A 14740-nucleotide genomic window follows, 5' to 3' on the forward strand; every position below is an offset into this window, starting at 1 on the left:
AGTAACATCAGTCAGCAACCACTGAAGCTGAACACAGGATTTTGGCTAAAAGCTCACTAAAATGACTTCCTTGTTTCTATATTTCTCTTCAGTATTTGGAAACAATTAGTTTTTGTCATATATAGTTGTTTACAGTAAGTTAGTGTCAGTGAAAAGGTAATATTATGCTGATCATAATTCCATTTTACAACCCCATTTCCCAAAAAGTTGGGACGCTGTGAAAAATGTAAATAAAAACAAAATGCAATAATGTGCAAATCATTTAAACCCTGTATTTCATTGAAAATGCTTCAAAGACAATATAGCAATTGTTGAAACTGAGAAATTTTATTGTTTTTTAAAAATATATGCCCATTTTGAATTTGATGGCAATAACACGTTCCAAAAAAGTTGGAAAAACCACCTGGTGGTCTCAGAGAGGCTTTCAGAAGTAAAGAAGGTTCATCACTCTGTGAAAGACTGTTCAATCAAATAGTGCAGCAATTCAAGAATAATGTTTCTCAACATAAAATAGCTTTTCATCATCTACAGTACATAATATCATTAAAAGATTCAGAGAATCTGGAGAAATCTCTGTATGCAAGGGACAAGGCCAAAAAACAGTATTTGCTGGCTGTGATCTTCGGGCCCTCAGATGGCACTGCATTAAAAACAGACATGATTCTGTAGTGGAAATAACTGCATGGACTTCTGAAAAACACTGTCTGTGAAAACAGTTTGTCGCTGCATCCACAAATGCAAGTTAATACTCTTAAATGCAAAGAAGAAAAGATATATAAGCAGGATCCAGAAATGCTGCCACCTTCTCTGGGCCTGAGCTCATTTAAAATAGACTGCAGGGAAGTGGAGATGTGTCCTGTGGTCCGATGAATCAAAATTTTAATTTGTTTTTGGAATTCATGGACACTGTGTCTTCTGGACTAAAGACCACTCAGCTTGTTATCAGTACATGTGTCACAGTTTCCTCCTTGCTCCAGAGTGTGTCTGTTTTTTTCCCCTCTGTTGTAGCCATGTACCTTTTTTCTTGTGCCATGTGTCTTTTTCTTGTGCCATGTACTTTTGTTGTTTTGTTCTGTATCTCCTCCCTGGTCCTGCCCCCTTGGTATCTGCTCCACCTGCCTGTAGCTCCACCCCCTCATTAGCCCCAGCTGTTTCTTGTTTCCCCTCAGAGTATTTATACCCCTTTGTTTGTTCAGTCTCTTTGTCTTGCATTGTGGATGTTACTCTGTTGTTTGTTTTCTTTTATCTTGTTGGCAGGTTTTGTTTCATTATGGACTTGTCTTTTCCTGCACCCTAGCACGTCTGTGTGGCCCAGCCTGCACCCAAGGACGTTGCCACTGGGTTCTCTGACCTACCTGTAGCCTCCATATTTCCAGACCTGCCTGTGGCCTCTGTGCCTCCTGATCTGTGTACCCATGTGTGTCAGGTTCCTGCTCCATGCCATGTTTCAGTGTCAGCTTCCAGAGTTCCTGTGCTCCGGGCGCCCCCTGTTGCTGCTCCTGTGCTCTGGGTGCCTTCTGTTTTTGTTTCTGTACCCTGGCCGCTCTTTCAGTTCCCTGCCTGGCCACCCTTGCAGTTTCCTGCCCAGCCTGAGAACTTGCAGTCTGTTTTCCCCTGTGTCTGTCCAGTTATTTACCCCAGGTTTTGTTTCAGTTCCTGTTTCTGTTAGAGTACCTGTGTCTGTTGGTGTTTGTTTTTGTGCCCATTTCTGTATTTGTGCCTGTCCCTGTTCCTGTTAATATCCTTGTCCCAGTCCCTGTTACTGTTGTGGTCTCTGTCCCTGTTTGTAGTTCAATCTCTTGTCCAGTCCCCTGCACAGTTTATATGGTCCCGGACTGTCCTGTCCCTTGTCTAGTTTCCTGTTTATGTTCCTACATGTTTTCCCGGTCCGTCCTCCTACCTGGCTCCCACATTGGATGGCTTTTGTTATTTATGCTTCGAGAGCTGCGCGTTAGGAGGGGGGGTTCTGTAACAGTTTTATTCTGTATCTCCTCCCTGGTCCTGCTCCACCTGCCTGTAGCTCCACCCCCTCATTAGTCCCAGGTGTTTCTTGTTTCCTCTCAGAATATTTATACCCCTGTGTTTGTTCAGTCTCCTTGTCTTGCATTGTGGATGTTACTGTTTTCTTTTATCTTGTTGGTCAGTTTTGTTTCATTATGGACTTTCTGGATTCTGGAATAAAAGCAACCCACACTTGCATCCCACCTCCTCACCTCCATCATTACAGCACAGTTCAAAAGCCAGTATTCATGATGGTATGGTATTAATGCACATGGTATGGGTGACTGGCACATCTGTGAAGGCATTACTTAATGCTAAATGATATACATGTTTTGGAAACATATGCTGCCATGCAGACAACGTCTTTTTCAGGGAAGGCCTTGATTATTTCAGCAAGACAATGTCAAACCACATTCTGCACGTATTACAGCAGCATTGCTCCGTATTAAAAGAGTGCGGATGCTAAACTGGCCTGCCTGCAGTCCAGACCTGTCACCCACTGAAACATTTGGAGGATTATAAAATGAAAAATACGATAAAGGAGACCCCAAATTGTTTAGCAGATGAAATCGTCTATCAAACACACACAGTCATCTAAACCGAAATTAAGAGGTGGCAGCTACCTCAAAGGCCAGTCCGATGATTTAAACCAGTTAAAAAATTAAAATGATTGATCTCTCATTATTTTCATGAGTTCTTATAAATCTGAATTTAATAAATTGTGTAATAAATGATAAAGAAGAAAGCGTGGAAGAGCTTTCAGTTACAATTAATACTGAATAATATATTTTGGACTTTGCAGCTTATCTAGAGAGAGGAGAGAGCATTGCTTGACTTCAGTACAGTGCTTGATCTGTGCTGGCTGTAAGTGTATGAATGTAGTGTTTAAGCCATATTAGCTCTGTGATTAATGTAAGCTACAAAAAGACATCTACTGTGTGCTAATTGGACCAAATAGCACTACATTTTCTGGCTGTTACTACTCTAAACGTTCATAATGAACAGACATTTTGAGGCCATTAAAAAATTCTCCTGGGGGACCATGCCCCCAGACCCCCCTAGTATATACCTGGCCCCCCTATCCATAAGACTGTAGTGACACCCCTGCTTTCCTTTACTGCATCTTCTTTCTTTTCTTCTTTGTAAGCACATGACCACATTATGCCAACTTTCCACTTGGTGTTAGTCATATATTCCCCACCCACAACAAATCTAAATATGATGAGGGCGTCCAGCTCTCGCTCCGCACAGACAATAAATAAAATGCATTTTAAACAGCAAAGGTTCATTCATGTACTTTATTATTGTGCAGTTCAGTAAACTCGAAAGACACAAGACTCTGCAAAGTTGAGTGTGCAAAACGAGAAAAACACACGTTCACATGCACATCATTAGAAAAGCACACATGCAGATAAAACTTTCAGGAAGTGGTTCGTGTAGTTGTGGTTTCATTTGGTGGTGGTAAAGACCTGCGCTCAGGTCCACCTGAGCGTTCTGTGAACTGCACAGTGAACGATCTTTAATTTCACAGTCTGAAACATGAAGAAAATGATATTTTACAGCATTGAGTGTTGGACTTTGTGGCTCTCTGTGTGGCAAGTTTTATGCATAAGTGGTAAGTTGTTGTTTTAATTTCGATTGATGTGTTTTGGAAGTGTTATTTTTTAATTCATTGATAAATTACAGTTGATAATGTAACAAATGTAAGTTATTTTATTCTACACACTTCAAAAAGATGGTTCCAAAAGCAATGGTTGTATTTAAAACCAACAGTTCTATATTGAACTGTTTGCATGCCTAAAAGATTCTTTGCGAAGTGAAATCGTTCGTCAGACTGATGGAGAATGTGTTTTATATGGTTCTATATGGAACCTTTTTTTTTTTTTAACAAATGGTTCTGTATAGCACCAAAAAGCATTGACAAGCTTGACATCATAACAATAGCAAAACCCTTTTTGCTGCTATATAGACCTATTTTCAAAAAGGTTCTATATAGAACCATATACAACACATTCTTCATCAGTCTGAAGAACCATTTTACCATGCCAAGAACCATTTAAGCATGCAAATGATTCTATAGAACGCAAGGTTCACATTGCCTTTACTAAAGAACCTGAGAACCATCTTTTTTTTTAAGTGTATAGAAGCTAGAAATTCTATCTAAATTCATTTCTTGGTAGTTATTGTAGCATTTTGATCTCAGATCTGAGTAAAAACTCCAGATTGTACATTTGCCATCCTCACATGGTCGCATAACTGTTAGAATAATGTTTGTTTAACTTTAGCTGACCAAACTCAATCTCGCTAACTTTGGGTTTATATGAAGCAAAAAAAAGGGGTTAGGCTAAAACTAGCATTAGCTTGCTAGGTGAAGAGCCAAATAGTTCAAGAATTTGAAGAAGCTTCATTTTATAGTGAGAGTGTGACAGTGTGAACAAGCAAGAGTGATAGAAATAACATTACTGACAACTCTTTATATTCTTTGTTTTTTTATTTCCCTTTTTGCAGTAGTTTTACTGCAGTGAAAATAAAAGGTCTTGGTTTGGTTTCAGTACAGATAAAGTTAAAAGCTTAATAATACTAATTATAATAACTTTTTTACTGAGCACGGTTCATACAAGTAGCAGCTCAACAAGCTTTACAGTGAAATAGTAAGTTTAAAAGTTAGTCAGATAACCAAAGATTGAAATGAGTGAAACTTTTTTTGTTAGGATCAGTGCTGCTGTATTCTGTAGTCGTAGGTGATGTATTGTTCCCTTTGGCCCACTAAAGGAGGCAGAACAGCACAGCTTTACAGTAACTACATGTGCATGAAGCACACAGCATACTCATGAACAGTACTGTATCACTGCAAGTGCATAATCATAATTCATAATTCATTAATAAGTAAAGAGTGTGTAATGTAATGAACTGATGCTTCATATATACTCATATATATACATGCATACATTTCATATATATATATATATATATATATATATATATATATATGTACATACATATACATGTTTACTTTCAATTTGTAGTTTTTTGTATGTGATGATAGCAGATTCTGGAACTAACAGGGTTTTTCATGAGCTCGATATGTGAGTCATTAAGAAACTAAAATGTTTAACAAATGTATTCTGAACTATACAATGCTCTGACTTCATATTGACTATTTTCAAATTTGACAATTCAACAGATTTATTTTCATGATTTTACAAAGAAATAAGCGAATAATAAAGAAATAATACATGATCACTTTATGCAATATTTAAATGTTTATTTTATTATGACAAAACTGAAAACTGACATAATGATTCTTGGTACTGAATGGCAGCAATTTTAAAACATATATATATATATATATATATATATATATATATATATATATATATATATATATATATATATATATATATTATACATGGCTAATTTAAACATATACATTTTTTTATTAGCCTTGTCTTGACATTCAGAGGAAATGGAAATGTATAACTGTGTATCATCAGCTAAAAAAATAGTGGTGCTAAAGTGGAACCTTGTCAATATAGTGGTTCGTTTCATTTATGTTATTGTTCAGCATGTTCTGAATCTTGTGCCCAGGTTCATGTGATGTGTAGGAATATATGACGTGATTACTCTTGTTTTGAATGCCTTTTGAACAAAGCTTTAATGAACACATTGTATTTTTTCCCTAAAAAGAACGAATGATAATTTTTGTTTACACTAAGCATCACTGGGTTTTTAATCCATTACATCATAAACTCATTACTCATTAATCAGTGCATGTATTCAGTGTTTGAAAATGAATAGGTAACTGTAATGCAGTGTTACTGTATTGTTCATAAATATGCAACGAATATGTGACACTTCATCTACATATGATTCCTGTAAAGCATTACTCATTGCTCTGGGATGCAAAAAGGCCTAGCCATATTTCTCAGTAGAATGATAGAATGTAGCCTTAGCAACATTATTTAAATGAAGGCTAAAATAGAGATCACAGTCTAAAATTACACAAGTAATTTTGTGTTTTAAAAAGGCCTGATTTCTCACAAATCAGTTTTGCTAGCATTTAGTACCAAGTATCAGTATCTTGGATTTGTGTCATAATTTATTAGCTTTGACTTATCTTGGGTTTCAGAGGGAATTGAAATGTATGATGATTGTAGAAAAGTAGTGGCCCTAAAATGGCACCATGTGGAACTCCAAAGGAAACGCTAGCATTTTTAGATGAATAGTTCCCCAATGCATGAAAAACTGCTTGTTTTTCAAATATGATAAATATGTGCCAGAGAGATCTACCCAGTTTTAAGTAAATTGATCAGTATAGTGTGATTTACTGTATTGAATGCTGCACTTAAATCCAGTTGTCTATCACATTCCATTGACTGAAAACACTTCTTTGATTACTGTTCCACCACAGGCGAAAGTAAATGCAAAAACAAAATTTTAAGCAGCATCAGCGTAACCACTGAGCTGCAGTCTGATGTTCTGCTGCCGTGTAACTTTGAAGCGACCCTACTCGGATCAAACAAGACTGCAGATATAGCAGCAGTGTGGAGTCAGAGGAATATAACAGCAGATAATCTAGTGGAGATCAGTCTGCAGGGTGAAGTACAGTTCTGGAATAACAGAGGTGGACGTATTAAACCGTTCCCCAAACTCTCAGAATCTGGAAACTTCTCCATCCTCCTCCGTAATGTACAGCAGTCTGATCTGGGTCTCTACCGCTGTGAGCTGCATGAGGGAATCAACTGCATGATCGCTTATCAGGAAATTGTCTTGCACACAGGTGAATGAAATATTTGTGCATATTTCATCAGTTTTCTAGGAACATTATGTTCTGCATATAGTGAGTGTAACTTGATGTATAAAGTGTGTATACATTTCTGCATGATTTGCATTCCTTTTCTTCTAACTGTCATTTGTCCATTATTTGTCACGGTTTTTTTCAGTACAAGAGTCACATGACAACAGCGCTTGGCCGCAGAACTGGCCCTTCATAGCAGGAGGAGGAGGAGCTGTCATTCTCATTCTGCTTGTGGTTTCTCTGTATTGCACACAGCGGACATGCAAAAGTGAGTGATACCTTAGGTGTGAGACAACAGTATGTGATTCATTTTAAAATGAAGAAGCTTGCTTTACCATATGCCACGTTTTTCTCTTTTACAGACAGATCAAATGAGTCAATATATGCAAACACCGGGTATAAACAGAGTAAGAGTTTTATTTAATATTTTTTTATCCATTCTCACCAGCAGCAAAACATTTTAATCATTTGACCATTTAGATAAAAGCAGCAATAAAAATCAAACAATTAATAGTAGCTGTCGATCTGTATCTGTTGATCTGTTGTGAAAAACCTGAAAGTGAATTTTTAGGCCTAAATTTTCCACATCAACACTGAAGTCAACTTCAACATCAAAAATGTTTGCTTTCCTGTAATCTTCCATCAAAATAGCATTACTTTTCCTTACTTCTAAAACATCTTCTGAGTTTTGATTGCATCGCAGTGTACCAGCAGGCCTTATGATTTCTGATTGGCATTGACTCTAACAGCCATAACAGAAAACAATATTCAAAATATTCAGCATTTAAGGTTTTCACTGTTTATGGCTGCCACATTCTTGTGCTTGGTTACAGAAGTAATGACCTATTTTCCTTGCACAGGGAAAGCCATAGAGCTCAATGAAGGCCAAAGCAGCAGAAAGCGTGAGTATCGTTACTAGAAAGGTTTTATTATTCATTATTATTCATTAATAAGTAATGAGTGTGTAATTGCTCCATGTGTACTTTAAATGTATGAAATAATATTTATTCAAAAAATAAACAATATTTGTTTACAATACTAAACACAAAGCACACTCATTTAAGAAAGTAACGTATGTTAATGCTTAATATACACGAATCAGCCCTAACATTAACACTCCGTCCGTTTTTTTCAGCTCCACTTACTATATAGGTGCACTTTGTAGTTCTACAGTTACAGACTGTAGTCCATCTGTTTCTCTGCATACTTTATTAGCCCCCTTTTACCCTGTTCTTCAATGGTCAGGACCCCCATGGACCCTCACAGAGCAGGTACTATTTGGGTGGTGGATCACTGACGTGGTGGTGGTGTGTTATTGTGTGTTGCACTGGTCTGAGTGGATCAGACACAGCAGTGCTGCTGGAGTTTCTAAACAACTCAGTGTCACAGCTGGACTGAGAATAGTCCACCAACCAAAACTATCCAGCCAAGAGTATCCTGTGGGCAGTGTTCTGTCACCACTGATGAAGGACTAGAGGATGACCAACACAAACTGTGCAGCAACAGATGAGCTACGGTCTCTTTTACGGACTCTTTTTCTAGTTTACAGCTATAAGGTGAACCAACAAGGAGTGGACAGTGAGTGGACACAGTGTTTTAAAAATTCAGCACCACCACCACGTCACTGTCATTGCTGTGCTGAGAATGATCCACCACCCAAATAAAACCTGCTCTGTGGTAGTCCTGTGAAGGTCCTGACCACTGAAGAACAGGGTAAAAGGGGGCTAACAAAGTATGCAGAGAAACAGATGGACTACAGTCTGTAATTGTAGAACTACATAGTGCTCCTATAGAGTAAGTGGAGCTGATAAAATGGACAATGAGCGTAGAAACAAGGAGGCGGTTTTAATGTTATGGCTGATCAGCATGTTGTTAGCAGACATTGCTATAGCATAGAGTCTGCTTGTGCTTAAAATGTAACATTAAAATGGCTGTGATTTCCATATGACAAATTATTTTTTTGTATGTGATATGAAATTCTGGAGGTAACAGGGTTTTTTAAGCTCCTGTTTAGTTTAGTTAGCGCAATGTATTAAGACAGCTTAAACTAAACAGAATGTTTAACGATCGTATTGTGAACTATGGCCATGATGTCACATTGCCTACATTAGTTCATGACAATTTGATGGATTTATTTTGATGATTTTACCAAAAAGAAGACCTAATAAGTGTATTTTTTTATTATTAATAGTGATGATCTTATATGAGCTACATACACCAAATCTGTACATAAAGCTTTATCATTTTAAAAACCTTTTTCGGCAAATAGTGTCCCTGTAAGAGCTCGATGAATGTTCTCTTATAGTATTATAAGAGAACTAGGACTGTTTGAATAGCGAATATAATTGTTTCTATTTCTCATATGCATAATGCACCTTACATATCCAAAATGATCATCTCATGCAATATTGATTAACATTTTATGACACTTATACACAGCTTCATGTGATACTAGTATGAAATGTTATTAATTTGCACTGTTTTTGTATCATGAATGCATCATATTTTTTCCCTGAAAAGGAGGAAAGCACATTTTAATGAATTTATGATCATTAAATTAATTTAGTCATAAACATATAAAGTTTAACTTATGCTCCACTGAGTGAGGTTTTAATTAATGGGAGGTTGTCAGGTTAAAGCCTGAAACTGAAATGTTAGGCCTGAATCTTTTATGAAATCAACATTTTTGTCCTTTAAGAAATTTATGACAAAATGCTTATTTTCCCATAATCTTGCATCAGAATGGAATGATTTGTCTTCACCTATAAAACATCTTCTATGATTTTTAATTCACATTGGCTTTCAAAGCCACAATGGAAAACAATTAAAAAAAATATTCAATATTTAAAGTTTTCATTGTTTATGGCTGCCACATGCTCATGTTTTGTACCAACAGAGGAATAATGTTCTGTTTTCCTTGCACAGGGAATGTCATAGAGCTCAATGAAAGGAAAAGCAGCAGAAAACATGAGTACCATTACTGACAAGGTTCAATTATTCTTAATAATAACATTAATAAGAGAAATCTTTATTGATAACATTTTTCATATTAGTTACACAATCTCAAAGTCCTTTACACTGGACTATAAGTAAACATTGGAACGATAAAATACCATAGTCTGAATGAAATAATACTACAATTGTAAACAAAGAAGAAAATGTACCCAGATTTACCCCCAGTGTAGACGAACAGCCAACACATATTTGTAGTCCTTTGCTTCTTTAGTTTAGAACTGGAGCTATGAGGCTCACATTACTAACAAATACTAGAAGTCAATAGTCACCCAAATAGACCCAAGAGTTTTTTGTAAAAATGCATGACTGAAACACCACTTTCAATCTGCTCAAACCACATGTAGGTCTTCATTAAGGTCACACAGACTTGCTGATGTGGTTTAGAGCACATCATGATGATCAAAACTTCGGCAGTACAAGCAGCCATTTCAGACAACACTAGTGCTGGTTTTCTAGCTCACAGCAAAACATACTGTGTCCTAAACAACATTGATAAGTATGCATGACCTTAATGAAGACCTGGATGTGGTTTGAGCGGATTGAGAGTCATGTTTTGGTGATGTCTGTTTACAGAAATTATTTGGGCTATTTGGGTGACTACTGAGTTCCAGTGTCTGTTAGCCTTTCTGCGACCAGGTCTTAACTAAAAAAGCAAAATTTAGCCTCCAAACAAATTTCAACCAATCAACTATGTCTAAGAGGAAAATTGTGCTAAATTGATTTTTTTGCCAAAGCATTTCTTTAATCTGGATTTAAAAACACCTATTGAGCTTACGTTCCTAATGGTCTCTGGAAACCTGTTCCAAAGATTAGGAACAAGATGTAAGAGAAATGATCTTCCACCAACTGAGCTGTAAGTGATCCCAGGAATTTGCAGCAAGCCTGCCTGAGCTGAGTGAAATTGTCTGGATGGGCTAGAATACTTCTACAGATTAATAAGATATGCTGGAGCTAGGCTATCATATTAAAGGCTATAAATATTGTAAAGAAGAGCTTGTAGTCAGTGCAGTACTTAAAAGAAAGTCAATTATAGACTAAATTAGACTGGAATAATGTAGTCAAACATTCTTTTACTGGTGAACACTTTGGCTGCTGCATTCTGAACTAGTTGGAGCCTGTTTAGAAAGACAGCAATGGCAACCAGTCAGTGACATGTTACAGTAAACCAATCTAGAGGTTTAATTTCTCAGCATCTTACAGTGTTAGCATGTGTCTAGTTGTGAATATGTTTCTCAAGTGATAAAAAGTGATCTACAGTTGTAGAGATGTTACCTATATGAGTAATACCAAGGTCTTTGACTTTGGTTACACTGAAAAAAGTGATCACAAATGATGTGTCCTAGGGCACTAAAACAGAGCCTTGTGGGACACCATATGTTCGTAACTGCTGTCTTCTATGTTCAGAAACTCTGTATTTTCACTATGAAATTGGAAGCAGTCTGCCAAAGAAGACCTAAAGTAGGCGAGACCTGTCAAAACCAAACATGTTTGTGTATATGCGTTAAAAATATTAGGGATGATTGTATGTAAAATTGCATTCAAATCCAGCAGAGCTAGAAAAGACATATTTCCGCAATCATATAGCATGCTCAGGAAATTGCACAGCTGTTGGTTGTAAGCACTGGGCTATGGAGCAGTGACTCTACAGGCATAGAGAACCATGGAATACCTTTTGGATGAGTTGAAAATGTAGCTCCCCTTAAATTGAACTGGAGAAAAAAACATGAAATCTTACTAGTGAGAACAGAAGTCTTGCCTGGTAAAATATACTTTCTACTAGTCAAAGCTAGATGTTGGAATTACATTTTTCACATGTCACATTTCAGGTTTTGCTCTTATTTATGCTATTTGTACGTGTTAAAATTGAATTTATTATATAAAAATATAATATATATTAAATATATTAATATATTAAAAGATAAAATGGCTTTCCACAATTAATCGCTGATGAAAATTATACCATGGTGTGCCTGTTTATATAACATGACAGTGCTATCCTCTAGTGGCCATCCAAAACTCCTTGATATGCTGTTACATTAGTTCTCTCAACAAATAACTCTCAACCATTTTATTTTAAAATGTTATGTGTATTTTCTTTCTCTTCATCGCAGCACCTGCATCTAAAACCAAGGCTAATGTGAAGAATCCTGAGAATCGCAGTAACCTCTATGCCAACCGTTGTATGGGAGCTGGTGATATTTACGTTAATGAACTGTGCTGACTGCTGACTTGTAGATTGTTCATAGTTGTAGATATATTCACAGTTTAATATATAGTACTCTGAATTTCCTTGCACTGATCCTGATGCATTAGATGCCACTATGTAGGTTATTTTGTCATTTGTAGATGAGAATATTTTTGTACTTTTTCAATAAAAAAAAAATGTGTTCTGTTTTTCAGTCTACATAAATGCTCCAGTCTCATTCAATCACCAGCCATTATTACAAAGTTATTAAGGGTATTTATAAAGAAGGATTTTCAAACCAGATAATGTCTCTAAACTGCCAGTCTCAATGGTAATGGTTTTATCTTTAAAGTACTCCCTCACTCACTCAATCATGTTTAGCAGGCTGAAACTTTCCTACAGGGGGCGCAATTAGCAGTCAAATAACTTCTGAAGTAATTTATTATCACCTCTTCTAGGTTTCTTAAGCAATAGAGCTCAAGAAGGAGTGTGTTATCGCAAATAACATCACGGTTGTGATTTGGTTGCAGGCATGAGCTGAAGGTAAGTACCATCACAGCCATGATGGTTTTATACCACAGTTTTGAAAATAAATAAAAAAGGTAAAGCAATAAATCTCTGAACACTGTACCAAATATACTTTAACACTTGCAGTTCCTTTCACCAAAAAAAGTAATACCCCCTTGCATTACAGATAGAGCCAAAATCTGTCACACTATCAGGTTCAGCTCAGCTTTTTCAATATTTATCAGATTAATCTGAATCCTGTTTTATTCCAGTCTCTGTAAAGTATTTCATAGCCCATCTTGTTTGCTGAATTGTATTCTGTTAGTTTCTTGTTTATTCCAGTGTGTTTAGTTTTTCCACCATCACAGGTACTGACCAAAAAGTAATTACAGGTAAAAATTGCTTTTAGAAATTCTAAATTAAAAATATCCTCCAACATGTGTGGTGGTATTTACACCTTTACAGAACACATGTAATCTTTGAACTCACCTGGAACGTTTTACTGCTGTACACTTGTTTAAATGTTATGGTAGCATTTCTTTATATGCTTTCCACATTCCAGCTAGTACAACAAAAATACTGTCTATTAAGCAAAGAGTTAATTTGAATAAAAAGATAACCCCATTACTAATCCAGGTTTATTTCATACAAAGTCTTATTATTTAGTAACTACAGCTACTTCAATGCAAACTAATGGAGATATTCTTAGGTAATAGAAGTGTGTAATAAAACTTGGCTTGTTAACAGGTTAACCTAATCCCAATTTTATCCATCCATCCATCCATCATCTAAACCGCTTATCCTTCTGGGTCGCGGTGGGGTGCTGGAGCCTATCCCAGCTGTCGTTGGGCGGAAGGCAGGATACACCCTGGACAGGTCGCCAGTCCATCGCAGGGCAGACAGACATACACATTCACACCTAGGGGCAAATTTAGCATGTCCAATTGGCCTGACTGCATGTTTTTGGACTGTGGGAGGAAACCGGAGTACCCGGAGGAAACCCACGCAGACACGGGGAGAACATGCAAACTCCACACAGAAATGACCCTGGTCACCCGGCCGGGAATCGAACCCAGGCCCTTCTTGCTGTGAGGCGACAGCGCTACCCACTGCGCCACCGTGCCGCCCATCCCAATTTCATGCTAAAATAAATTAGTGAATGGAGTAAAAGGCTCGTTCTCATTTGAGACTTTAACCCAACCATTTAGGGTGTACCAGATCTTTAGCTAATGCTTAATGCTGGCTAAAACTTAAAATGAAGTCCTATTAAGCACAGTTGGGGATTTTCTGATTTAAGCACACCTGATTCAACTTTTCATTTTATCCCCAGATTTGATTGGTGTGCTAGAGCAGGAAATCACCAAATTGTGCTGTCCCCACCCCGATCTTAGCGTAGGCTCTTCAAATCAAGTCAAGAGGCTTTTATTGTCATTCCATCTATGTACAAGTAGACAGTGGAGTGAAATTACGCTCCTCCAAGGAACAACGTGCAACATGAAACAAAATAGACAGTACAAAGTGCAACGTGCAGACGTAAGTGTGCAAAAAAAAATAGACTAGAAATACAATAAATGTAAAAATAAAACAGACATTAGACACAGTAAACAGACAGGACAGTACAGCACCGACACAGCACTCATTTCTGAGCAAGAGGTAGGGTTGTGGAATAGGATGCAAAGATTATTTAACATGCTGTGATCTGTGAGTAAACGCAGTCAGATAACATACGTGAGCACAGCAGTTACTGAGGTAGGATATACCTCGCACACTCAGTGCGTAGGATGGCCCTTTATCACTCAGTGCAATGAAAGATGGATTTCTGTTAACTGATGTAACAGAATGGACCAGCTAAACCAACATCTGACCAGTACTAAACCAGCATAAACCAGTTTTTCAGCAGGGCAGTGTTTTGAGCTGTACAATGACGCTGCATTCGCAGAACTATTAAAAGATGCAATGGTGGTCAACATGTCTCAGAGGAAGCATGTGCTGGCCTTTGAACATGATGAAATTGAGGAGAAAATTGGGCAAAAAAGCACCAGTCTTATGGCCACCTAGCTGTAGAGTAAGAGACTTCATTCTTCTGGTATGTACAGTATGTTAGCCATCCTCTAGCCCTGCAGAAACCCCAGCAATGCCAGTGAGCATGATACGCTTGTACCAGCACCAAACACATTACCCGGCCACTACCTTGTCAGTGTCACTGCTGTGCTGAGAAGCAGTCCTGTGATCAG

At 37.3% G+C, this 14740-nt stretch overlaps 1 protein-coding gene across 1 annotated transcript; it reads left to right on the forward strand.

The window, feature by feature from the left end:
* Positions 1-3465: 3465 nt before the first annotated feature.
* LOC118815101 lies at positions 3466-12035 on the forward strand. Its single transcript, XM_036581033.1, has 6 exons — positions 3466-3616; positions 6413-6781; positions 6945-7067; positions 7162-7206; positions 7660-7701; positions 11926-12035. The coding sequence occupies exons 1-6, from the start codon at positions 3541-3543 to the stop codon at positions 12033-12035; spliced, it is 765 nt and encodes a 254-aa protein (XP_036436926.1). The 5' UTR covers positions 3466-3540.
* The last annotated feature ends 2705 nt before the right edge of the window (positions 12036-14740 follow it).

This window comes from Colossoma macropomum, unplaced genomic scaffold (assembly GCF_904425465.1).
Source record: "Colossoma macropomum unplaced genomic scaffold, Colossoma_macropomum, whole genome shotgun sequence".
In the NCBI taxonomy this organism is placed as follows: Eukaryota; Metazoa; Chordata; class Actinopteri; order Characiformes; family Serrasalmidae; genus Colossoma; species Colossoma macropomum.

What these genes read in the sequence shown, in the direction of transcription:
- LOC118815101 (XM_036581033.1), top strand. Translation starts at nt 3,541, where the DNA reads ATGAAGAAAATGATATTTTACAGCATTGAGTGTTGGACTTTGTGGCTC. An exon ending in GCAAGTTTTATGCATAAGTG is followed by an intron (nt 3,617 to 6,412) that starts GTAAGTTGTTGT and finishes GTTCCACCACAG; the next exon opens with GCGAAAGTAAATGCAAAAAC. An exon ending in AGGCCAAAGCAGCAGAAAGC is followed by an intron (nt 7,702 to 11,925) that starts GTGAGTATCGTT and finishes TCTTCATCGCAG; the next exon opens with CACCTGCATCTAAAACCAAG.